The sequence below is a fragment of the Lepus europaeus genome, chromosome 14, assembly GCF_033115175.1.
Source record: "Lepus europaeus isolate LE1 chromosome 14, mLepTim1.pri, whole genome shotgun sequence".
Taxonomy (NCBI): domain Eukaryota; kingdom Metazoa; phylum Chordata; class Mammalia; order Lagomorpha; family Leporidae; genus Lepus; species Lepus europaeus.
The window spans coordinates 50,589,234-50,616,581 of NC_084840.1; the positions used below are offsets into that span (position 1 = coordinate 50,589,234).

At 41.1% G+C, this 27,348-nt stretch overlaps 1 protein-coding gene across 1 annotated transcript in view; it reads left to right on the plus strand.

Moving 5' to 3' along the window:
• DISC1 (DISC1 scaffold protein) overlaps positions 1 to 27,348 on the plus strand; it is a 323,271-nt gene that overhangs the window by 79,848 nt on the left and 216,075 nt on the right. Inside the window, exons 8-9 of the mRNA XM_062210776.1 lie at positions 1,214 to 1,316; positions 24,542 to 24,730. Of these exons, the coding sequence (XP_062066760.1) occupies positions 1,214 to 1,316; positions 24,542 to 24,730 (292 nt within the window). The remainder of the gene's footprint in view (positions 1 to 1,213; positions 1,317 to 24,541; positions 24,731 to 27,348) is intronic.

Genomic DNA, 27,348 nt, shown 5'->3' on the forward strand with positions numbered 1-27,348 from the left:
GCAAGACCTAGATTGTTCTGGGAACATTAAATTTTGTATTTTTTCTGGTCTCTGTGAATCTAACTGGGTTAATTCCAGTTTTTAATGAGATCTCAGATTTTTGATAAGAAAAGAGTGAAGCTTTAGGAAACATCCTTTGTGGACACCCCAAGCTACCTTCCCAGATATTTTCATTATTATTCAATCTGTGCTGTGTTATGTTTTTCATTAATCTGAGTGTGGTAACAGGTAGATATAAGGTTCTAAGTATAAACAAAAGAAAAAATGTGAGAGTTTAGAGTGAAACAAAATGAAAGATAACCTAAAGGTATTTGGGGGAAAGAATTTGGAATTTATGATTTGTACTACTCTTCAAGAATAAAATAAAAGCATAGCAAGTGCTTGGAGTCCCAAGGGAAAATAAATGATGCAACCCATGAACCTCACTCAGTTATTTGCCTGTTTCCAAATGTGACTTCCCAGCAAGTATCTGCCCTCCAAGTTCCCCAAGCGACGTCTGTTAGTAATTAAATTTACCTACCACTCTGACCTTGATCTCCATGGCCATTTCTTTATTTACTGCCTGTTACATGCAGGCATAGAACAAAGTCCCTGTTCTCGCAGAGCTTGTGTTCCAGCAAAGATAGACAGTGTAAAAACAAAGGAAGAATGACAAATAGTGTGTCAGCTGGAGAGTGTGCTATGAGAAAATGTCACCAAGGCAGGGGGGTTAGACAAGTAGGGCCAAGGGAGGTTGCTCTTTGGAGCAGGTGATCAACAGGGCCTTTCCAATTGTTTGCACAGAGAGCCTGAAAATGTGAGTGAACCAAACCATGTAGGGCAAGAGTGTATCAGATGTGAGTAGAGAGCAAAGGCCCCCAGAGGGAGGAGATAGAATTAGGAAGTCATTTTAGTTGGTGATTTCTCTGTTGTGTTAGTCTCTGTCAGTTTTATGTTCAGGTGCGGTAAAAGGGAAGAAGAACTAGGCTTAGAATATGCCGATGCCTGCCTTCGCTCCCTCTTGTCTTCCTTCTTCCTTCCTTCCCTTTCCCCTGCCCTTGCCTCCCTTCTTCCATCCTTCTTTTTTTTTTGCTTCCTTGTTAAAAGCTCTCCCCCAATTACTCCATATCACCCTGTTAGTTACTTACACACCTAAAAATCTCTGACCTGGAGGTGTGTGACCTTCTGCACGTAGCTGAGCAGAGGGTGACGGTGACTCTTTCTCCCCCTGTAGGTGTGTATGAGTGAGAAACTCTGCAGCACTCTGAGGAGGAAAGTGAACGATATTGAAACCCAACTCCCAGCACTGCTTGAAGCCAAGATGCTTGCTGTATCAGGTAACTGGAAGTGGAGTAGACAGTGAGGCCTACGGACCAAAATAGTGAGAACCACTGCTTACTGTTATTGCACCCTTACTTATATCACGCTTGGACATCTGAAAGTTGTGAGAAGTTTTACTAAAACTCAAGAAATAGATGGGGAGTATGATTTCTTCATAAAGGATTGGGTAAAATGCATAAGAATACACATGTGCACAAAATAGGACATCTTGTGCAGGTGCTATGTTTTGGACTTCTGGTTTCTGTTTCTTTAAGAGTTACAAGGCTTTGTAGTGCTTGTGCTGTATGATTCTAGCAGATGTTATGTAGAGTGTGTGTCTATAGATGTTCTATGAGAATTATTTTACATGATCAAACCCTTGCTTTTAGGGTGAAGGATGGCTGGGAGCATGAGACAAGTTGATGTTCTCATTTTAAAATCCTAGTGGTAGAGCTTGGAGATTTCCTGGGAGATCATTGTTCTTCTTTATTCTGGTTGTTATTAAAAGATTATTTTTTCCATTCATTAATAGTTTGAAAGCCAAAGTCCCTGGAAGTAGTATCTTACCCTGTCATTTAAATAGTGATTCCAAACATTTCTCTGTATTTCTTATTTTATTTGACGTTCATAGTAGCTTTATTGGGTAGGGGGAGAGAAACTATGATCTCCATGAACAAGTGGAGAGATTAAGGCAGTGTGATGTGTTTTTTGGCTAAGTTCACACAGTTGCTTGAGAGCTGGCAGATAAGGGACTAGAGTCTACACCTCCCAGTGTATGAGATCTATGGATTTTTAATCCAATGATGTAATGATATGGCCTTAAAAGTTCTCTGAGTTTTACAGGATGAATGAACCCACAGCATGTCAACTTCTGAGGAATCATAAAAATTTTACAAAAGGTATAATAATTACATGTATGGGTTTTAAATGGTATTTTAAGAAGGAATACAATAATTGGCAGCATCTCTTGCTCAGATCATTAAACAACTAATGTTGGCTGCTAATGAGCAATTTGGTCCCTCGCGCAGTCATGCATGTTATTTACAACCAATAGAACATCGCAATGTGAATGTGAGGCTTGGCTTTTAACAGCTTCACATGCCATTTACTTGGAATTATGACCCCATTTGCTAAGAGGGAAAAAAAAGAAGATTGAACACAATTTTGCTTCTGAGTTAGAGTTTTTGCCTTTCTCTATCAATATATCTTTCCCAGGAATACAGGTGGATGAGCATCTATTAAGCCCAAGGGAGGAGATACATAATTCAGGCGGCAGAGCTGTTCCTTGTTCCAATATAAATACTCTCTTTTTAGAATCCCAGGGAAAATTCTTAAGATGGAACATACATTGCAAATGAGCCTGGGTTTTCTCTTTTAGCCTTTTGATTGGCAAAGAAAATTGAATCCTAATTGGCTGAAGGATGACCTGAGTTCATTGTAACCTCTTGACCTCCGTGTTTCCTGACTATGCTTTATGTTCTTCGGTGAACGGTGGTCTCAGTGGACTTGTCCCTGTGAGCTATACTGGCTGCAGTGCGGTTATCATTCTTTTGCAGCTTCTGCCTGGAGTGTATTGCTGTTTTCTCATATTTCAGGACCTTCTTAGTAGCAGACTCTCACTCCATTAGACAAAAGCACCAATAGCAAACTTCTCTAAGAGAAGATTTCCCTATTGTGACCCTGCCATGAGAATGCTGAGAGACAGTGCCCTTGAGATCCTTAGAAGTCCTATTAAATGGAAAGCACCCAAAGGGATGTCCTTGACATTTGTGGGCCCTTTGAAAGCTTTATGATTCATTGTCCTGGATACATAGATGGATCCTAAATTTGATCCATGGCCTGAGGCTTTTTTTTTTTTTTTTTTTGACAGGCAGAGTTAGTTGGTTCACCCCACAAATGGCCACTATGGCTGGTGCTCTGTGCCGATCCTAAGCCAGGAGCCAGGTGCTTCTTCCTGGTCTCCCATGCAGGTGCAGGGCCCAAGCACTTGGGCCATCCTCCACTGCCCTCCCGGGCCACAGCAGAGAGCTGGGTTGGAAGAGGAGTGACCGGGACAGAACCAGCGCCCCAACCGGGACTAAAACCCAGAGTGCTGGCACCGCAGGTGGAGGATTAGCCTAGTGAGCTGTGGCACCGGCCGAGGCTCTTTCTTAATTTGGGAATGATTTGGTATCTGTAGAAACTGAAATAAAGAAATTGTTGTTGTTTTTCCAAGCCTCGCAGATCCTAGCTCCTTTAAATTTAGAAGTTTATTCTTTAGTTCATCTCACTTCTCTTACATTTTATCAAGGACAGTGACAAGAAGCCAGTGGGGACTTCTATATTCTGCCTGCAAGTCTCTTTGAGTCTGGGATTTAATTTATAAGCAACTCTTTTATATCCCCCTTAGTTGATACCTGAGTGCCATTTTGTCACTGAAAGGATCTTCTTTCCTCCAGCTTTCAGTAACCATTTTATAATGGTGTTCTTGCTTTTCTTGTAGCCTTATCAAAAGAGAAAATTACAGAAAAAATAGCTTTACAATCTTAATTGGCTTTCATTTGTGAATCTAGAATCAGGCAATACCTTGTTCCACAAAATGAAATGAACGTTCTGATGAATTGAGTAGAAGAAATTGGTTTTATAAATAGAATAGGATGGAGGAAAATGAAACATAACAAACAATGGATTGGTTGTTTCAAGTTACTTTTCTTGTAAAGGTTAGAGTGGCCTCATCATGCCACCTAATGATGGCTAATCTGGGGCTTTGACTTTCTCTCCCTGCCCCCCACATTTTTCAGAATGCCACATACAGCTTTTTATATACAGCTTTGGTTTGGTAGAGTAGAACTTTAGCATGAGTATCTCCATTTGGTTTAGGCTGTAGGGCCTAGTCCAGGAGGTCAATCCAAATCCCAGTGTTCCTATTAATTTGAACAGCCTTCGCAGCTGCCTGTTAGGCTTCTGCCTACTCTGTGGTCACAAAGCCAATGCCTCTGATTTTAGGGTTTTGTTCCAACAACACCCCACATCCAAACAACATTATATATTGCTGCATTATACACAAGTGCAAGACTTGGTGACTTCAGATATCACCAGTCATTTATTTTGCCTACGGCAGAGCTTGGCCAGGAGAGGTCACATAGCTCAGCGGGGGCTGCATTCAAGATGGCGCCCACTTATGACTGGCATTCAGTGATATGTAAGCTTCTGGATGCCGGACACCATCTGCAACAGTTGACCAGACGACAGCCTCACTGTATGTTGGTGGACCTCTTAGTGACCTTTGAAAATTGACTAGATGTGAAGATCTTTAGCTAAACAAACACAACGCTGCTATTTTGGCAGAAAATAAAGGTCAGACTTAAATAGTCTATAAACGTTATGCAGAAACTGTTAATAGAGCCCAGGTACCCTCCCTGATTCAGACGCCAGAGGCAGCCCTATGCTTCAGAGTAAGCTTGCTGGAATTCCCTTACAGTGGTAGAGTGAGTCTTGTCCATCTTCATATTTCTGTTTTCTTTCCAACCCTCACAGAAAGACTATAAATCTGTAGCCCTGGAGTCATTCTCTATACTTTTATTTCTGAATTCATGTAGCCTCCAACCTCATGTTTTTTTTTTTTTTTTTTTTTTTACTCTGTGTATTAAAATCATCTAGCAAATTTTTTTTTTTTAGATTTTTTTTTGACAGGCAGAGTGGACAATGAGAGAAAGAGACAGAGAGAAAGGTCTTCCTTCCGTTGGTTCACCCCCCAAATGGCCACTATGGCTGGCGCGCTGCGCCCATCCAAAGCCAGGAGCCAGGTGCTTCCTCCTGGTCTCCCATGGGGTGCAGGGCCCAAGCACTTGGGCCATCCTCCACTGCCTTCCCGGGCCACAGCAGAGAGCTGGACTGGAAGAGGGGCAGCTGGGACAGAATCCGGCACCCCAACTGGGACTAGAAGCAGGGGTGCTGGTGCCACAGGTGGAGGATTAGCCTATTGAGCCGCGGCGCCGGCCTCAACTAGGGAAATTTAAAAATATTGATATCCAGCTACAGTACCAAATCCTTTCATTTGGAACCTTTGGGGATGGATGTGACTATCGGAATCTTAAAAAATCTTGCTCTCTTTAATGTTCCATGAGGGTCAGATCCACTGTACCAGCCAGAGGAGAGCTGGGTTGCTGGGTTACTCCATTCATTTCTAGTCATATTGCTGGGTGTGAGGGTGGAATGCAGATGGACTCTTGACTTATGCCTTTCCACGCCTGTGTGGTGTGCCAACCCCAATGCCCACCACGGATGAGAAGTCTCCTCCTGCAGCCTTGATGATGGCCCTGGACTTGGGGCACATCTTGCTGCAGCTCTTTGGTCTTACTCTGCTCCCCCCTTATCTTTGCCACAGAAGTGTCCTTGAGCAGAGACTTCCTTGTTTAATTCACCTAGCTGTCTGTTTTAAGAACCCTAGCTAAATGAGTGTTGCAGTACCAGAGCGGCTGGCAGCCTGCCCTAATTGGACGTGGAGGGGAGCTGGGTGTTGGTGTTGATACTGTGCCGTTCACAGCATACTGTTTTCCCTGGCAGATCACCCAAGGCTTCATCACTTGACCCATGACCAGCGGTTCCGCACATCAGAAACTTTTCTTCTGCTGGCGACACCCTTGTGACTCTGGTACACCCTGTGTCCAGTTTATGTCTGTCCGACCTTCTCTTTGATGCTGAGATCCTGACCTTGTTTTCTCTTCAGCATCCGAGGAAAATCAAGCCTAGGGCAGGCCTTGGTTCTTCCAGTGGAAGATGAAAATTCAATGCAGCGTCACAATAAGAAAGAAGGTCAAAGGTTTTTGCATACAGATTCTGAGAAGTGGGGTGCCAAGAGTCAGGAGAGCAGTCCTATTTCCCTGGGGATCTTGTGAGGCGGGAGTGAAGAACCAGGGATTGAGGGGAGGTGGGGGAGGCAGACAACTGGCAATATGTAGGTGGGATATGAGTCACTTTAAGTTCAAAGGCAAATGACTGATTCACTTACGGGAAACATCAGGAAAGCAGGGATCCCGGGCTAAGTGAGTGGGATGTCAGCAAGTTCTGATTTCTAGCCATTGGCTTGAGCAGTTGGGTGTGGTATTCTTGTGCCATCTAGAAAGCAACCTTTGCTCATTCTCATTACACTAGGTGGTCCTTGGACTTTAGATTTTACAGTGCGCATTTGGCAATCCAATGACTGGTCCCCCTTGGCTGATGAGGGAGCTTGGCGAAGGGATTGTCCCATGTCTGGCAGAGATTTCTGCTTGGTTATTAGACTGGACACCTTTGGATCTCCTCTCAGTGTGTGTTGTATTTTTCTTCTTGATGCCCTCTTGTTTTCTCTTTCCTAGGAACAAACAGTCCAGGCAATCATTTGTTTTATAGAGCCTATCAGAATATCTGTGGTGTTCCAAAAGCCGCTTGTTAAAAGATGGTTTTATCCAATTTTGCATGTCCTTTAGAAAGATTAAAAACCGAACCCAAAATGCTCTTGTTGTAGACAAATGTATTTAAATGGTAGGCTATAATCTCTTTTCACTTATGATTTAGGGGAAAAGCAACATTCTGGAAATACACTTGATTTTCTGGATAAACACAAAATGGATAAATGCCACATATCCGATAATTCATTTTTTTTCAAAATTTAAAGGACTTATTTAAATTTTATCTTCTCCTAAACTGATATGTGGCACTCAATTAAAAGTGTAAAAATATAAAACTCATTTTACATTTTTGAGAAAAGATCCTTTTCTTAAATAATTAAAATAAGTAAAATAGACTATAATAATTGTCAAAGAAAAGTAAGAATTCAACATATAGATTATTAATGGTATTTTAATTATATTTAAAACTAAATTTACTATATAATTTTTAATGATACACTCTAAAATAAAATGTCTTATATCCAACTCACCTTTTATTATATATCAATAAGATTATTAAATAGTTTAAAGCTTCTTATGTGGGTTCTGAACAATGCATGTCACTGGGAAGAACAGGTCAGGACACAGAGGCCCAGGAGCTGCCTCCCAAGGGCTCCCCTTGCTGACTCGGAACAGCAGAAGCTGTCTCTATAAGGGGGCAGCCTGGGGGCTTGAGCACCTCTGGGTGTTGCTCTGTCTGCAGCTACAGGAAGGCAATAGAAGGGAAGGCCATGGTTCAAGAGAGAGCCCTCAACATTTTACAGAAGGAGGGAATCCAGGGCAGAGGCAGGAGCTGGGAACATCAGCCAAAATGCTTCTTTACTGTCTTCACTGTTTTCCCTCTCTCTAAAAATGTTCATGAGTTCATGATTTAAACAGATGGCTCAGGAAAATAGTAGACCCAGGAAAGCATTTTCCAAGATGATGTTATCCAGAATGAAAATAAACAACGACTCACCCAGTGAGAGAAAATAGAGTCTGTTTATTCAGAGTTTGCTACAACAGGCGAGTCAGCCACCATCACTTCTGTTTTGGCAGAGGCTCAAAGGCAGGTGGAGCAGGGAGGAGCTTCCTAGTGGGGAAAAAAGAAGGCTTCATGTATCCGCCCTGAAAGGAGGTTGTTGGCCGGGAGAAGCAGGAGACGGCTGGCTAGAAGCCAGCATCCTGTGCGATTGGTTAGGGGAGCGCATTTGATTTCCTCCAACGTCTTAAGTTGGAAGAGAGGACAAAAATTAGGGAGGCTGTCAGTTACTAATCATTCTTAGATATATCACATTGGTTGTTGTAGAGGGTTATTGCTTAATAGCCGGCTTCCTGGACACATTTTATAGATAGAAGAGTTGTTCTGGGAAAGTGGCTGCAGGTTGTGTGTCAGAGTTTTATTTTTTATGTGGTCTGGTTGTTGTCCAATTCTATATTTAGTCTCACCAGATAGCACCTTTTGTCAAGCTGATAGGAGAAATTTACTTTTTTTTAAAGATTTTTTTATTTGAAAGGCAAAGTCACAGAGAGAGGGACAGACACACAGGCCCCTGCTCTGGGGGGGGGGGGGGGGAGAGAGAGAGAATCTATCCACAAGTTCACTCTCCAAGTGGCTACAACAGCCAGGGCTGATCTAGTCCAAGCAAGGAGCCAGGAACTTCATCCAGGCCTCCCAGTTGGATGTCAGGGACCCACATATCTAGGCCATCTTCCACTGCCTTTCCAAGCACATTAGCAGGGAGCTGGATTGGGAATAGAACAACCAAGACTCATAAGGCATGCAGGTGTCTTTTTTTTTTTTAAAGATTTTATTTATTTATTTGAGAGGTAGAACTATAGACAGAGGGGGAGACAGAGAGAAAGGGCTTCCATCCACTAGCTCACTCCCCAAATGGCAGCGATGGCTGGAGCTGAGCCAATCCAAAGCCAGGAGCTTTTCCCAGATCTCTCACGTGGGAGCAGGGGCCCAGGTACTTGGGCCATCTTCCACTGCCTTCTCAGGCCATTAGCATTGATGCTGGATTGGAAGAGGAGCAGCCGGGACATGAACTGGCACCCATAGGGGATTCTGGTGCCACATGTGGAGGCTTAGCCCACTATACCACAGCGCTGGTCCTGGAATGCAGGTGTCTTAACAGCAGCTGAACACACTGTGCCATAAATGTGGCCCCAGCAATTTACATTTTGTGTAAAATCATGTGTTCAGCATTATGTTCCCCCTTCAGTGAAATATTTGAGGCCATCTTCAGTGTTTGCCTTGCAAATAGTCCATAGGGCTCTGCTCACAGGAAATACTTTTGGCTATCTCAGGAATTCGTGGTGATTGGAAGAAATCAACAAAACTGACAGAATATGGCAAATTCAAGTTGAAGCGGTTTCCACCGGGAGGTGGCGGTGGGGAGAAGTTGGCCGGTGCTTGCTTGCTGCCTTAAGTGCCCCCTTTGTTCAGCAAGCCCAATCTCATAGCAGCTAAACTTGACCTCACCAAGGGAAATCTCATCAAAGGGGAAGATCTCTCCTTTTCTATAAGGTTCGTGCGTTGGGAACTAATCCCCAGTGTAACAGCAATATGAGGTGGGGCCTTTCCAAGGTGATCATGAATGCGCTGATGGTGATACTGCAGGAGTGGGTGAGTTTCAGTGGGGATGGGCTCCTGGTAAAAGGAGGAATGCCTTGCTTTCCTTCTTACTTCATGAGTGCTCACTTGCCCTTCTACCATGTTGCCATGCAGCACAAAGGCCCTCCCCAGAAGCCAGCACCACATCCTAGAACTTCTCATCCTCCAGCACTGTGAGCCAAGTAGGTTTCTACTGTTTGTAAATTACTTTGTTTGTGGTCTTCTGTGATAGCAGCAGAAGACAGATGAAGACCACCTGTGGGTTTGAGTTTGCAATTCCTCAGGAGATCTGATGTCATGTAGGATAAAATATATGGCATTTAATATCATCAGAGTTTGATTATTTTCAGTACTGGTTCTATTCCCTTTTTCCCAGTAAAGATGCTTAGTTCAAATGTGAGCAGTAAGCTGATCTTCTGTATACAAAGAGAATTGAAAATGAATCCTTACATGAATGGAAGGGGAGAGGGAGCGGGAGAGGGGAGGGTTGCGGGCGGGAGGGTAGTTACGGGAGGGGGGGAAGCCATTGTGACCCATAAGCTGTACTTTGGAAATTTATATTCATTAAATAAAAGTTTAATAAAAAAGAAAAAAAAAGTGGATCATTTTAGGAGAATCATAACAAATTAAATGTTTATGGGTCCAGGCAGGTGCCATGTGAGTTGGGTGTCCCCCCTGCTTAAAAACACAGCAAGCCCTGGAGCACAGAGTTCATAAAAGAGCCCAGCACTCGTGCCCCTCATGTATTCCCTCACTTTCAGGTGATTTGTACCCGCCTTTTGACTAAGTCATTATTGACATGAGATCAGAAGAACCAAGTTCAAGTTCAACAGCCTCTCATAGGCTCTTGGAACTCTAAAAACCTGTGACCTTAGAAAGACCGTTCTCCAGATCTGTGTTTTATTAGCTGGAAATCCAGAGCAATTCCTGTTAGACTCCCTTCCTGGATTGTTGGAAAGATTAAACAAGACATTTAATGAGAACACTGAAATCCGTCCATTTGGAATCTCCAATAATGACTTCAGGTGAAGGGAGAACTGATAGAATGACTCCAGGTACTGTACGTACAGGAGGTAGATGCTCATATCTGAATTGAGAGATGGTGAGGAAAGTAAAGTTAGAACAGAATGGGTAAAATAAGCTTTGGTGTTGACATACACCTAATGGTGATTCGTTGTATCATTTGCAGAATAAATAAAATATTTTGACAAATGCTTTCTAAAAACTTGTGAAAATACTCAAATTCCATTCCGTTGCGGAGGAGTGCACTGGTACACTTGGTGGTCAGGTGGCATATGCATCTCCACACTAATCCTCTATGGCCTTTAGCAGGGGCAGTTAAGTTATGGAGATTCAGGTCATAGGTCATTGATCGGACTTCCTTTAGAGGTCAACATTGGCTGCTCTGGATTTTTGTCATCAAACTCTCACACAATTTCAGCAAAGCTTGCTTAAGCAAGGTTTACCTCATAGGCTTGAATATAACGTGTAGCATTTTATCATGGTTTGGGTCTTGATATTAACTGTCTCTTTGGGAATTTGCACTCATCATAAATAAAATGCTCAATTTCTATCACTATATATTTTCCTAAGCCCTATACCTTAGGGTTAAGCGAGGGGCCAAGATTTTAATTAATTATCTCTCTCACGTTTTATTAAATGCCCTAGGTTATGGGAGATCAGATGTGTTTCCTGAGAACCTTCAGTACTGGCCCTCCTCTGTATATGTTGTCTATTTTAATTTGTTTTCAGAGGTCTTTTTGCTCTGAACCGTTAAGAGGAGGAAACAACACACTGTGGAATATTCTGTCTGGTGTGTTTTTGGGTCACAGTTGGTGCCTGCCATTCTTTTCGTTAACTCTGCACTTGAAGATGTGACCCAGCAAAAATTGGGTTCCATACATACAACCTAAGAAGGAACATTGAAGACACTAGGATATGTCCGTGGCCACCCCATCCCAAAGAAGTCACCCTCTGGGATTAGTGCTCCCTCAGTAACCCTGAGGACTTGAAGTCTCTTGTGGTTCTTTGTGGTATGTCAGAGAGGGCTCTACCCAGATGCTATGACTTGGTCACTGCTCAGGATAGAGTCACTCATCTAGGAGAGGCTTTCATTGCATTTAAACTGTTGAAAAGTCAAAAATCCTGGAAGTGCAGTCTGTGGCATCCCTGGCACTTTGTTTTCATCTAACTAGCTTTGCATCTAACTCCTTTGTCAGTCTAGGCTTCACCTAGGTCACCTGCCTGCTGCCACCTTTGCTACGTAACCAGGGTTCCTATTTCTTCCTTTCAAAACCTTAAACCATTTCCTCATGAAACCTGCTTCAGTCTCCCTTCAGGGATAATCCCTGTTCTTCTCTAAGCTCTCCTACTGTGTGTCTATCTATCGTTTGCAAGACATACTAGCCCTTTTATTTTATGGTGACATCCTGGAGAGCAGAGGTAGTGCCTTACTCACTTTTCTATTTGCCATGTTGCATGGAGTTATAGGCAATCAGAGTCTCTAAAGGGGTTTCTCAGTCATTGATTTCAGTGACAGAATATGTTCAGGGTGTCTGCAATGCCTTTAAGGTGGGAAAATATTTTGTAATATTTTCAACATTTATATCAATTTGATATCAACCTAAAAGTAATGAGAAAGAAGTATGCAGCATTGCTTAGTATTGAAGAGGAGAGAATTCAAAGTTATGTTTGAATTGGAAACTTGCCCTGTGGTTTATTGCTGTATGACCTTCAGTGATGTATTTAATCATCTAGATTTCTGTTTGCTCAGCTGTAGAGATAACAATATGTATTTCAGTGACAATTAAAGACATCAGAATTTTATACGCTGCAAAGAAAGAAGCATTGTTATCATCTAAGTGATACAGTGCTTTCTGTAACTTAGAATTTTTATTTCATTTGCATTCAAATAGATCTTTTAGGTATATTTTGGCTTTTAAAGAGTCACATATCACTTTTGTATTTTTAAAATTATTAATATAAATACAAGATAGTTCATGTGTTTAATGATACAATTTTATCTCTTTAAAGATTTTACTTATTTATTTATTTGAGAGGTAGAGTTACAGACAGAGAAGGGGAGAGACAGATAGAGAGGTTCTTCCATCTGCTGGTTTACTCCTCAAATAACTGCAACAGCCAATCCACATCTAGGAGCTAGGAGCTTCTTCCGGATCTCCCATGTGCAGGGTGCAGGGGCCCAAGCACTTGAGCCATCTTATGCTGCTTTCCCAGGCTATAAACAGAGATGGATCAGAAGAGGAGCAACCGGGATAGGAACCGGTGCTCATATGGGATGCTGGTGCCACAGGCGGAAGCTTAGTGTACTATGCCACAGTGCTAGCCCCCAATAAATAAAATTTTAAGAAGATAGCCATACTTTCTTCTTGCCTCCTTCTTTGTCACTCCCTCCCTCCTCTTTCATTAATTTCTTTTTTATTTTAAGTTTTGTAATAGCATAATTTCAATTTACTTTATAATCATAGGATTAATGCTCCCCTAAACAATGTTCAACAAGTAAAAAATAAAAAAAAAAAAAACACTGTTCCATGGGACTATAGACAAGGGCTGAACACAATCATGAAATTGTAAGATGCCAGTTTCATTTTTATGCATTTTTTATTCTATGTTAACTACCATATGTCTTTTTGGGACTGGATTATTTCAATAAACATGATGGTCTCCAGGTGCATCTATTTTGTTGCAAAAGACATGATTTCATTTTTTATGGCTGAGTAGTATTTCATTGTTTATCACATTTTCTATATCCAGTAATCAGTTGATAGATATCTGGGTTGATTCCATGTCTTAGCTATTATAACTTGATCTGTGATAAGCATGGGGTACAAATAACTCTGTCATATGCTAATTTCATTTCCTTTTAGTAAATTCCCAGAAATGAAATGACTGTGTCATATGGTAGATCTGTTTTCAGATTTCTGAGGAATCTCCATACTGTATTCCATAATGGTTGTACCATTCCTACTTTCAGTGTATTAGGGTACTTTTTTCTCCACATCACATAATATCATATAATATTTTTCAATTTTTGGATGATAGCCATTCTAACTGGGGTGAGGTAAAACCTCATATTTGTGCATATCTATGATGGCTAGTGATCCTGAGCATTTTCTCATATGTCTATTGGAAATTTGTATTTCATCCTTTGAAAAGGCCAGTTCATGTTCTTTATCCATTTCTTTTAAAAAATTTTATTAATATAAAGAGAAAATATTTCAAATATTTCAAAAGTAGAGTTCTAAGAAGATGACCACACTTCCTTCCCCTCCCCTGTCCCTCCATCAATACCCCATCTTTCTTCATTTCTTTTTGCTTTAATTTTTTCAAAGATATAACTTCAATCCACTCTATAATCATAGGCTTAATTTACTACAAATCATAACATTCAAAAAGTAAAAAGTATGAGGATCACAGTTCTACAGGATTATTTTGTCCATTTCTTAATTAGATTGTTCAGTTGTTGTTGAGTTTCTTCAGCTTTTTATAAATACTGGATATTAATCCTTTATCATACGCATAGTTTGTAAATATTTTCTCCCATTCTGTCAGTTGTTGCTTAACTATGTCGAGTGTTTCCTTTGCTATGCAGAAGCTTCTTAGCTTGATGTACTCCCATTTGTCTATTTTTGCTTTGATTGCCTGTGCTTCTGGCATCTTACCCAAGAAGTCTTTGCCTATGCCAATGTCTTTCATAGTTTTCCCAATGTTTTTCTCTAATAATTTGATGGTATAACATCATAGATTTAGATCCTAGTTCCATGTGAGTTAATTTTGGTATAATATTTAAGGTAGGTGTCTTGTTTCATATGCATAAGGAGATCCAGTTTTCCCCAAACCATTTGTTGAAGAAACCAGCCTTTCTCCAGGGACAGATGTTAGCTCCTTTGTCAAAGATTAGTTTATTGTGGACGTGTAGATTAATTTCTGGGATTTCTATTCTGTTCCATTTGACTACATGTCTGTTTTTATGCCAGAACCATGATGCTTTGATTATAATTGACCTGTAGTTTATCTTGAAATCCAGTAATGTGATTCCTCCAGTTTTGTTGTTTATGATTGCTTTAGCTATTCAGAGTCCCTTGTGTTGCCATTGGCATTTTAGCATCGTTTTGTCTAGCTCTGAGAAGAATGTTCTTGGTATTTTAATTGGGATTCCATCAAATCTGTAAATTACTTGGGTAGTTTGGACACTTTGATGATATTAATTTTTCCAATCCATAAAACTGGAAGATTTTTCCATTTTTGTGTGTTCTTATATTTTATTCCTTAACTTTTTATAATTATCATTGTAGAGACCTTTCACATCCTTGATTAAATTTATTCCAAGGAATTTAGATTTTTTTGTAGTGATTGTGAATGGTACTGATCTTACAAGTTCTTTCCATGGCATTGTTTGTGTTTACAAATGCTATTGGTTTTTTGTGTGCTGACTTTATAACCAGAAAATTTCTCAAATTCTCCTAATGTGTTCTAATACTCTCTTAATAAAATCTTTTGATTCCCCAACATATAGGATTATGCCATCTGCAAACAGGGATAATTAGACTTCCTTTTTTCCAATTTGTATCACTTCGATTTCTTTTTCTTGAGTGATGACTATAGTTAAAACTTCTAAGACTATATTGCATAGCAATTGTGAAAGTGGGCATCCTTGTCTGATTCTGGGTCTTAGTGGAAACATTTCCATTCAATATGATGCTGGCATTGGGTTTGTCATATATTGCCTTGATTGTATTGAGGAATGTTTCTTCTGTATCCAGTTTGTTTAAAGTTTTTATCATGAAAAGATTTTGTATTTTATCAAATGCTTTCTATGCATTTATTGAGAAAAACATGTGGTTTTTATTCATCAACTTGCTAACTGGATGTATCATGTTTATTAATTTGTTTATGTTGAACCGTTGCTGCATCCCTGTGATAAACTCCTCTTGGTCTGAGTGGATGATATGATGTGATGTGTGTTGGATTCAGTTAGATATTATCTTTTTTTAAAAAAAATTAAAGCTTTTATTCAATGACTGCAAATTTCATAGGTACAGCTTTAGGAATCTAGTGGTACTTCCCCTAATACCCACCCTCCCACCCCTACTTCCAACCCACCTCCTACTCCTTCTCCCATGCCATTCTTGATTAAGATTCATTTTAAATTAACTTTATATACAGAAGACCAACTCTATACTAAGTAAAAATTTCGGCAGTTTGCACCCACCCCACATACAATGTATAAAGTACTTTTTGAGAACAAGTTTTGCAGTCAATTCTCGTAGTACAACTCATTGAGGACAGAGGTCCTACATGGGGAATAAGTACACAGTGACTTCTGTTGTTAATTTAACAATTAATTCTTATTTATGATGTCAGTGATTACCTGAGGCTCTTGCCATGAGCTTCCAAGGCTATGGAAGACTTTTGTGACCACAAACTTTGTCAGTATTTAGTCAAGGCCAAAAGCAAAGTGAAAGTTCACTCCTCCCTTCAGAGAAAAGTACATCCTTCTTTGATGGCCCCTTCTTTGTACTGGGGTCAAACTCACAGAGATCCTTCATGCAGGATATTTTTTGCCACAGTGTCTTCACTTTCCAAGCCTGATATAGGCTATAAACTTTCCTTTTAATACTGCTTTGGCTATATCCTATAAGTTTTGAAATGATACGTTATCACCTTCATTTATTTCAAGAAATTTTTTATTTACCTTATGAATTCTTCTATGACCTACCTTTCTTTCTGCAGCATTTTGTTCAGTCTCCATGTGTTTGTATATTCTCTAGTTTCCAACTTCATTCCACTGTGGCCAGAAAAGATACATATTATGATTTAATTTTTTTTATTTGTTGAGACTTCTTTTACGGCCTAGCATATGGGTTATCCTAGAGAAGGTTCAATGCACTGATACAATGAATGTGAATTCTGTGGCTGTGGGATGAAATGTTCTTTAAATATCTATTAGATCCATTTGGTTGGTAGTATAAATTAGCTCTGTTATTTCTTTGTTAATTTTATGCCTAGTTGATCTGTCCATTGATGAAAATGGAATGTTGAAAGCTTCCATTATGATTGTATTGGAGCATATGTTTCTCTTCAGATCCATTAATTTCTATGGTTACATTTTGTGTTGAGTTGATTCCTTAATCATTACATAATGACCTTTTCTGTCTCCTTTAGCAGTTTTTGTCTTAAAGTCTATTTTGATTGCTATTAAGATAGCTACTCCTGCTCATTTTTTATTTCAATTTGTAAGGAATATCTTTTTTCCATGCTTTCACTTTCATTCTGTATATATCTTTGTTGGGGATGTATATTTCTTATAGGCAGAGTATAGATACATCTTGCTTTTTAATCTTACTCAGCCAATCTTATATTTTAATTGGAGAGGTTATTCCACTTACATTCGAGGTTATTATTGATAAGTAATGGTCTTCCTATTTTTCCATAAATAGGAGGAGATTTTATGCTTTCACATTCTTTCAAAGTGATGACTATCTGTGTTTCTGTGTGTAGCACATATTTAAGCATCTTTTGTAAGGCTGGATGAGTGGTGACAAATTCTTTCAATTTCTGTTTGCTATGGAAGATCTTTATTTCACCTTCATTTATAAATGAGAGCTTTGAGCTTTGCAGGTTAAAGTATTCTTGGTTGACAGTTTCTTTTCCTTTTAAGGCTTGGACTATGTCTTTCCATTCTTTCCTAGTATATTGGAGTTCTGATGAGAAATTAGCTGTCTAACTGGAGATCCTCTGAAGGTAATCTGGTATTTCTCTCATGCACATTTTAGAATTTTTTTTTTTATGTTTTACTGCTGAAAGTTTGACTACAATGTGTCATGGTGAAGATCTTTTCTAGACATATCTATTATATGCTTCCTATACTTTAATGCCCCCTTATTTCTCCAAATTAGGGAAGGGAAGCTTTTTGTTATTACTTAACTGAATATGCCTTCTAATCCACTCTCTCTTTCCACATGTTCAGGAACTCCTAAGACTTGTATGTTAAGTCATTTGATAATATCCCATAAATCTCAAACATTGTTTTTAATTTTTCTAATTTCTTCCTTTTCTTTTGGTCTGAGATATTTCCAGATATTTGCCTTCTAGCTCCAATATTGTTTCTTCTACCTCACCAAGTCTATTGTTAAGGATTTCCACTGTATTTTTATTTGAAATATTGAATTCTTCATTTCTAATATTTCACTTTAATTGCTCTTCAAAATCTCGATCTCATGGGAAAATTTTTCCTCCATGTCATGTATGCATTTCTTTAACCTATGACTTTGCTTCTCATTGCTTCTGAGAAAGCCTGTGATCATTGATTTGAATTCCTTTTCACGCATTTCATCAGTTGTTTCACCTTCACATTTAATATTGAAGTGTTGTTGTGTTCCTCTGGGAGAGTCATGTGTCTTCCTTATTCTTGTTTCTTAAATTTCCATTTATTTTTAGGCATTTGTGGGAATACTTGTTTGTTTTTTCCTCTGATGGCTTTTATGTTTGAATCATGCCTCTATAGCTTAGTGAAAAGTCTGCTCCTTCAATGAATACCTAAAGGCTTGTGCTGGGGGAGGCCGGGGAACTTTAGTCAGTGCTCAAGTGTGGGACAAGAATCCAGAGTGACACCCGAGTTGGATATGCCATATCTCCTCTATTGTCAGTGTGTGTGTGTGTGGGGGGGTCCTGATCACACCGGTTAGCATAATCACAACCTTACCTTCTCTCTTCCAAGGTGACCAATGCCCAGGGTTAGCCCTCAGTGGGTACAATCCTCACCCATGCTGATGCACGGGCCACACAAAGGATCTATGCAGTCCTCAGTGTGAGCATAGAACCCTCTGCAATGACCCATCCCAGGCAGTCAGGGAGCTCTGGGCTTCTGCCAGGGATGGTGATTGCTCAGACCCAGCTATATTCCACACCCTGTTCTGCAGTCACAGGATTTCCACAGGCACAGAGTGCAGGGGATCCCCTCTGCCTGGCAAGCCTGCCTCATCCATGGAGACAGCAGAGTCATTGCCAGAGCCAGCTGCCAGCAGGTGCTCCGCCTTGGCAGTTTGAGCCCTAGAACCTGTGATAGATTGAAAGGATGGGGGTACCTCACAATCATAAGTGAGTGCCCATCCACCTGTCAACCTTCCCAGCCAGAATCAAAGTCATTGGGAAGTGCAGACTTTTTTCCCTCTGGTAAGATCTTGTGTGTGAGAGCCGTGGCAGCTGCTACTGGTATCAGGATGGTGCCTTCTCTCTGCTGGCTGCCAGTCGCCCTTGTTGGCAGGGATGGGGAGAAAGAAATATATTTTTTCCTTAGCTGGGTAGGTGGGTGCCCTGCGGCCCACTAGGACTGCAGACCAGACTCAAGGTCAGTATGGTCCGCAAACTTCCCCCTCATGCAGTATCGCCAGTGGTGTGGGCTGCCAGTCTGCCCTCGCTTCACTCTGAGAACCTGGTGTCTCCTCCCGCTCCTGGCTGCCAGACTCGTATGTGGTGTCCCCACTCGCTGCTGTGCGTCCACATTTCCCATGCTGCGCCACTACATTCCTCTTCTTTTTGTACAGTTTTCATTCCAAACGTCTCTCCAACTCTCCCCTAAGAATACACTTCCTCAACTTTTCTTCTGCTCTCTTCCCCTCATCAGAATCCATACATCTTTTCCCTACTCAGTCATCTTGAAATCTCTTGCGTTTTATTTTTGAAAGTGTTAATTTAATGTCAAGTCATGTCTATTTTAGGGATTCCTGTATGTGGATGTCCACCTCTTTGTACAAATCGGGTAAATTTTCTGTTGTTATTACACTGAATGTGTTTTCTAAGTCATTCTTCTTTTCCATTGCTTCAGGAATGCCTAAGACATGTGTATTTTGTCATTTGATTTTATTCCGTTGATCCTGAACCTGTTTTTGTGTTTTCCGATATATTCTTCATTTTTGTCTGACAGATATTTCAAAAGCTTTGTCTTCTTGCTTGGGTTTTCTTTCTTTTACCTTCCTGAATCTGTTGTTCAGGTTTTCTATTGTAATTTTTAGTTGACAAATTGAATTCTTCATTTATGATATTTCTGTTTAATCTTCTTTAATATTCCTATTTCCAGGCAGAATTTCTCATCCATATCATTCACAGATTTCTTTAACTCATGTAAATAGCTTCTTTATGTTTTTGAATAATCTTAAAATCATTCTTTTGGAATCAGGCATTTAATCAATCTCCTCATCTTCACATCTAATATTGAAATATTATTGTATTCCTTTGGGTAAATCATATTGTCTTCTTTGTGCACATTTCTTGTATTTCTATGCATATTTTTATGTATCTGGATAAACACTTGGTGGCATCTCCTCTGAAGTCATTGCTCTTAGGAATGGTTCTCTATGTATAGTGGGTTACCTGCACCTTCAGGGGTTATCCAGAAGTGTATATTGGGCGGGGCTAGGGAGCTCCGGCTAGGATTTGTGGGTGGGGCAAAAGTCCAGGATAATACCCAAATTGTCTTCTGTAGTCAGTAGGAGAGAGGGAATGATTGCTCTGGCTGGCATGATATGATCACTGCCTCCACCCTCCTCTGTGCCAAGGTGAACGTCTCTGTGCCTGCAGCCCCACTCACTCAGTGTCGTGAACCACATAATGAATCTGTGTGCTCCACGGTGTGAACATGGAGCCCTCTGTGAATTCCATTCCCAGCACTCAGGAGTTCTGAGATTTTGGGGTCAGGCTCAGTAATGGGCCAAGGACCCAGCCACACCTATGCCCTGATTCGTTTCCTGACCTATCGAACAGTCACAGGATTCCCACAGTCACAGGGTGCAGGTAATCTACTCTCTGCACTGTGAGTCTCTCCATCCAGAGACAGAACTGCCTCATCCCTGAATCTGGGGTTTTAGTAGGAAGGGAGCAACGTGCCAAGGGAGTGCCCTGCCCCCTGCCAGCTCTACTCACCTTATTCTGGAAAGATGGTCCTTCCCTGGCTGATTGCCAGGCAACTTAGTGAGGGGGATAGGTGGGAAGCAATGTGCTCTCCATTCACAGTTAACAGGGTGCCCTGCTCCCCCCACCCCAGCTCATCCACCCAAACTCAAAGTCACAGGGGACTGCAGATTTCTCCCTCTGACAAAATCCACCAGAGGCACGCGGGCCACCACAGGCTCCATTCACCTTATTCTGGGGAGATGATGCTTTCCTTGATGGATGCTGGGTGGTGAGGAGAGGGACATAATGTGCCCTTCATTCACAGAAGTGGGAGTCCTGGGCTCTACCGACTCATCCTCCTGAAATCAAAATCAATGGGAACAGCGAGTCTCTTCCCTAGACAAGATCACCAGCAGAACATGGGCTTCTGCAGACTCCTCTCCCTTCAATGCAGGAAGATGGCCTCCTTGCCGGCTGTGCTGCTGTGTCCCACGAGCTGCTGTATCTCTGTACAGTCCTTACTGTTCTAAGGAGTCTCTCTTCTTTCTTTTTCTTTTTTAAATTTTTGACAGGCAGAGTGGACAGTTAGAGAGAGAGACAGAGAGAAAGGTCATCCTTTGCCGTTGGTTCACCTTCCAATGGCCGCTGCGGCCGGCGCACCGCGCTGATCTGAAGGCAGAAGCCAGGTGCTTCTCCTGGTCTCCCATGCGGGTGCAGGGCCCAAGCACTTGGGCCATCCTCCACTGCCCTCCTGGGCCACAGCAGAGAGCTGGACTGGAAGAGGAGCAACTGGGATAGAATCCGGCGCCCCAACCGAGACTAGAACCCGGTGTGCTGGCGCCGCAAGGCGGAGGATTAGCCTATTGAACCACGGTGCTGGCGGAGGATTAGCCTATTGAGCCACGGCGCTGGATCTCTCTTCTTTCTGTAGGCTTTCACTGAAAACTTCTCTCCAGCTGTCTCCCAGGAACGCAGATCCTCCTCTGTTTTTTTCTGTTATTTTTCCATAATCAAACACGCTGACATTAGCAGCCTGGAACTCACCTGGGTCTCCCACATGGGAGTAGCCTTCCCCATTGCTTGCTGGGGTGTGCATTAGCAGGAAACGAGAATCAGAAGCAGAGCTGGGGGCAGGTGCTGTGGCACAGTGGGTTAAGCCACAGCCTGCTCTGCCAGCATCCCGTGTGGGCACCAGTTCAAATCCTGACTGCTCTACTTCTGATCCAGCTCCCTGCTAATATGCCTGGGAATGCAACAGAAGATGGCTCAAGTCCTTGGACTCTGCACTCACATGGGAGACCTGGAATAATTCCTGGCTCCTGGTTTGGGCCTGGCCCAGCCCCATTCATTGGCAGCTATTTGGAGAGTGAACCAGTAGATGGAAGATTGATCTCTCTCTCTTCATCACTCTGCCTTTCAAATAAATAAATGCATCTTTAAAAAAGAAGAAGTTGATCTGGGACTCACATTCAGGCACTCTGACATGGGATGTGTGTATCCCATGTGGCATCTTTCCTGTTGTGACAAATGTCTGAACTCAACCATTTTAAAAAAGTTCTCACCAGAGCTCTTGCATGCATTTCTTCAAGTTTATCCCTGAGTATTTTGAGCTATAAAATATTTTTTCTAGTAGTTCATTGTTGATACTTAGACAATTGATTTTTGTATATTGATCATGTATCTTATAATCTTGTTACAGTCAATGGGCCATATGTTTTTTCTGTGCTTTACACAATTTCTTCTTTATTTTTCCAGCCTCCTATTATTTAGGTGTTGTTACTGTCATAATTTATAATAAGTTTTCACCAGAACTGATAATGTTTTTGCTCTACTTCCCACAGTTTGAATAACACAGGGGTCTAATGCCAAGGCTCAGTCCCTGTCTGCCTCATTATTGTGAGTCATCTCTGACATTTAGATATTTGAGCAATACCTTGTGGCTTTTCTGGGTTCCACTGGGACATTGTTTATGTCATTATGTTTCACAGCAAATGATTTAGCCAATAGAACCCCTAAAACATACAAAATATGTAAAGTGATAAAAAGGCTAGTGATTTTTCTGATTTAAAAAGGATAGTCACAGCTCAGTTCACAATTGCAAAGACATAGAATCATCCCAAATGCCTGTCAACTGAAGACTGGATAAAGAAATTATGGGATATATATACTATGGAATACTACACAGCAGTAAAAAAAAAAAAGTCCAGTAATTTGCCACAAAATGAATGAAACTGGAAAACATCATACTTAGTGAAATAAACCAGTTCCTTTTTTTTACTTTTTTTTTTTTGGACAGGCAGAGTGGCCAATGACAGAGAGAGAGACAGAGAGAAAGGTCTTCCTTTACTGTTGGTTCACCCTCCAATGGCCGCTGTGGCTGGCGCGCTGCGGCTGGCGCACCGCGCTGATCCGAAGCCAGGAGCCAGGTGCTTCTCCTGGTCTCCCATGTGGGTGCAGGGCCCAAGGACTTGGGCCATCCTCCACTGCACTCCCGGGCCACAGCAGAGAGCTGGCCTGGAAGAGGGGCAACCAGGTCAGAATCCAGTGCCCCGACTGGGACTAGAACCCTGTGTGCTGGCACCACAAGGTGGAGGATTAGCCTATTGAGCCGCGGCGCCGGCCTGAAATAAACCAGTTCCAAAGAGATAAATCCTATGTGTTCTCCCTGACCTGTGGTAACTAATAGAGCACCTAAAAGGCAACATGTCCAGTAATTTGTGGAAATGAAATTGAAACTTTGAGAAGCAATGATTTTGAACAGCCTTTCTCTTGACTGTTGAGGAACAGCTTTTTATTTTTATCTTTTCTTTTCCTTTACAATAGTTTCCGTATCTTTTTCTTTCATATGAATCATTGAGCTCTTTACTTAACATAGAATTAACCATATTTATATAAAATTTATTGAAAATAGATCTTAGTAAAGAATAAGAGTGAGAGTAAGAAAGGGAAGAGGAAGGAGAGCGGGAGGGTGGGCACAGAGGGAAGAATTACCATGATCCTAAGGTTGTAATTATGAAGTGTATGTTGTTCATATCTGCAAAATAGTATAGTGCTACATACATTCCTGTAGGCTTATTTCTAAGGGCCATGGAACCCCAAAGTCCATTAAGCTGGCTGGTAAAAATAGCAGTTTAAATGTTATAAAGATCACATGAATAGGATTAAGTGGTAAAGTGACCATATAGATAGGATCAAGTGTTAAAATAATCATATAAGTAGGACTAAGTGTTTGGAAATAATAGAATTAAAATGGAGTAAAGGCTCCAACATGGGAAGCAGTCCACACAGCAGACTCATAGAATGACAATTGCTTTAAGTAGCACTCTGACCTCAGAATCGGCCCTTAAGGCATTCTGGTCTGGCTGAGAAGCCCAGGAGAAGCACTTCAGGCATGGAAAGCCAAGACACTCTGGCAAAAAAGTGCCTACATAAGGGACTTCTGTGGGTGAGACCCCAGTGGAAAGAAGTGGCCACCAGAGAAGGATGTACTTTTCTCTGAAGAGAGGAGAGAACTTCTACTTTGCTTATGGCCTTGTTGTGAGCTAGTGGATCCAAAAGGCTTCTACAACTGAGGCAGCTCATGTCAAGAGCCTTGGCTGATCACTGATGTCATATATAAGAGTGTTATTTGTTAAATAAACAAGAGTCACTATGCACTAACTTCCCATGCAAGACCTCTGTCCCCAAAGAGTTGTCTCATGAGACTTAATGGTAAAACTTGTTCTCAAGAATAACTTCCTTTTAGTGTATTAAGTGGAGGGTATTATGTCTCATAAGTTATAGTTATGTCTTAGAGCTTGCAAAAGATGTATCATCCTTGGGTTCATTAAAGATAGTTAAGCTTCTAAAAGGAGAGAAGGGGGAGGAAAGAAGGGAAAACAGGAAGGGCGGAAAAAATCAAGAAACAATCACATAGAACAGCCCTTGTCTAGACTGTTGGGGAACAGTTTTTTAGTTCCTTCCTTCCATCCTTCCTTCCTTCCTTTCTTCCTTTCTTCCTTTTTCTTCTTCTTTCTTGGACTAAACAGGAGAGGGAGGAGGAAGTGGTGGAGAGTAGGTAGAAGGGCAGGTATGGTGAGAAGAATTACTATGTTCCTAATATTATATTTATGAGATATATACCAAAAAAAAAACCACAAAAAGGGATAATGCTCATTTTCCCACATTTTCCCAGAGAGCACTGTTAGGGAAGTTGCAGAGTTCCCAGTTCCCAGTTGCAGTTCCTCTACCTATGCTGAGTGGATGTCACCTGCTGCTCAGTCTTCCATATTTGCATGTGCAGTAAAGCATCTCTTCCCTCCTTCTCTCCCACAATGTGCCATAGGAAACCACTTCTGTATAGCTAAGGACCTCATGGAGGAAATTAGATTGTTAGCAACAGAGAGAGACGTGCTGGAGGGAGTCCTCAACAAGCTGTTGATGCTGAGTTCCAGGAATGTCCAAAAGTTGAGAAATGTTAAAGAAGATTACACCAGACTGAGCAGAGAACTAGAGCACCTGGAAACTGCCTATGGTGAGTAGTACACAACCGTTGCCTGGTGAAGTATTGATGATATTGATTGTGTTGTGTGACCCTCTGTGCTCCAAGTGAATGTCATGTCAAGGACATTACAGAGCACGCATCATTTTCCCTGGGGACATTTTTGGCAGGAGCCTTGCAAACGATGGGATTACTTGTCAGCTTTTGTTCTGGCATTCAAATGTGACATCTTTTCTTTTTCTGTCTTAACCCTCTACCCTTCATTTGCTAATGTCTTTGTGATTTTTAGAGCAATCTCTCTCTTGGCACAGGTCTGGAGCATTTTGTTTATTTGATAATTATCTCCCTTTTGTCTCTCAGCTCAGTCTTCTGTTCTGAGCAGACCAATACAGGCTGATTCAGAAAATTGAGAAAAGACCATGAAGAGGGCTCTTGTGTGTGTGTGCATGTGTGTTAGTTTGCAGGCTTTTCTGAGAGCATCTTTCCCATGGAAGAGTGGTGTTGCAGATAAAGTACTCTTGTGTTCTTCTTTGTTCTACTTGTTAAGGGTAACTGAAGTCATCTTGAGAAGTGCAGCCTATAGGATTGTCTCAGAAGATGACTATTCATTCCAAATTGAGATAAAAATGTATTTCTTCAAAAACTGTAAAGAATTCTTGATAATTTATTTTCTAGTATATACAGTGAAATCATTAGGAGCAAATTCAGATTTAAAATGTTACATGCTGGAACTTGTGTGTGTATCAGTAAAATGAGTAGAATAACATGCCTTACAGGCAGATTAAATGATGCACTGTGTTTGTATGTGTGTGTCCTCTATTCCCCCTTCTATTCTATTGAAGTTGCTGGAGGATAGCAGTCATATATAGCACATCATAGTCACTCCTTGAATGTTTTTACTGGAGAATGGAAGAAACATAAATGTATGAGTAGCAATATTTACAAGGTGTGCTTATTTAAAAAGAAATATTAAAGGAATTGGGGAGTAGAGAGTTATTAAGAGTCAGATTTAAAAGAGCTTATTTAAAAATATTTCACAAGTTAAAATAAGTGAAGATTAGTGTTTAAAAACCAAATAATGAAATATAAAATTGCAATCAGAAGTTACATGTGTCATTTGGGGAATAAATAAATTTTATTTTGAAGACTTACCAGATTATACAGCGAGGTTGCTTCACAAAGTATCTTGAATCAAAGATAGCAAGTCCCACGGTTATTATGCCTTCTTAGCAGTGAACACTACTAGGCTGGCTCAGTAACTCAGAGCTGGTCTTTTTTCTTTTTAAGATTTGTTTGTTTATTTGAAACTCAGAATTACAGAGAGAGAAAGGGAGAGACACAGCGAGGTCTTCATCTGCTGGTTCCCTACCTAAGTGGCTGCAACAGCCAGGTCTGAGCCAGGCTGAAACCAGGAGCCAGGAGCTTCTTCTGGGTCTCCCATGTGGGTGTCAGGGGCCCAAGCAGTTGAGCCATCTTCCCTTGCTTTTCCCAGAGAATGAGCAGGGAGCTGGATCAGAAGTGGAGCAGCTGGGACACAAATCGGTGCCCATATGGGATGCCAGCACTGCAGATGGCAGCTTTACCTGTAAGGCCACAATGCCGGCCCCTGGTCTTTTCTCTTTTCACTTTTGTGATAAAGGTCTGTTTTTTACCAAATGTGAACTTAGAGACTCTACATTTGAGCCTAAAAAACAGTGGTTCCTGGGAATGATGACATATCCCTTGAAGACGTGCCAGCCTGATTCATGAGGTCATATAGGAAAGAGCATTGTCTCTTTTAAGTGAATTTTTGCTATACATTTCTAATTTTTAAAAATTTTTTTGTTCTACTCAATACTATCGGTTGAACTCTTTAATTAATACACAGTTATTCTTAGGTGTTTAAATTTAACTGAAAAGTGATCCCTGTTAAATATAAGAGTGGGAATAAGAGAGGGAGAAGATGTACAGTTCGGCATGTGCTCAATCGGACTTGCCCCAAACGGTAGAGATAGAAACGTGCCAGGAGATTTCAATTCAGTCTCATCAAGGTGGCATGTACCAATGCCATCTCACTAGTCAAAGTGATCAGTTTCAGTTCGTGATTAATCATAATGATAGGATTAAGAGTCAAAGGAATCGCCTAAACAAGACTAGTGCCTGCTAATATTAACTGATAGAATTAAAAAGAAGAGAACGATCCAACATGGGCAGCTGGATACACAGCAAACTCATAGAATGGCAGATGTCCTGAACAGCACTCTGGCCTCAGAATCAGCCTTTAAGGCATTCAGATCAGGCTAAAATGCCCATGAGAGTATGTCAGGCATGGAAAGCCAAGACACTGTGGCAAACAAACAAACAAACCTAAATGAAAGATCTGTGAGTGAGATCCTGGTGGAAAGAACAGGCCATCAAAGAAGGAGGTACCTTTCTCTGAAGGAAGGAGAGAACTTCCACTTTGACAATGGCGTTGTCTAAATAAGATTGGAGTTGGTGAACTCAAAAAGCTTCCATAGCCTTGGCAGCTCATGACAAGAGCCTCGGGTGATTACTGACGCCATAAACAAGAGTGTCAATTGATAAATCAACAACAGGAGTCACTGTGCGCTTACTCCTCATGTAGGATATCTGTCCTTCTGTCCTTAATGTGTTGTACTATGTGAATTAAC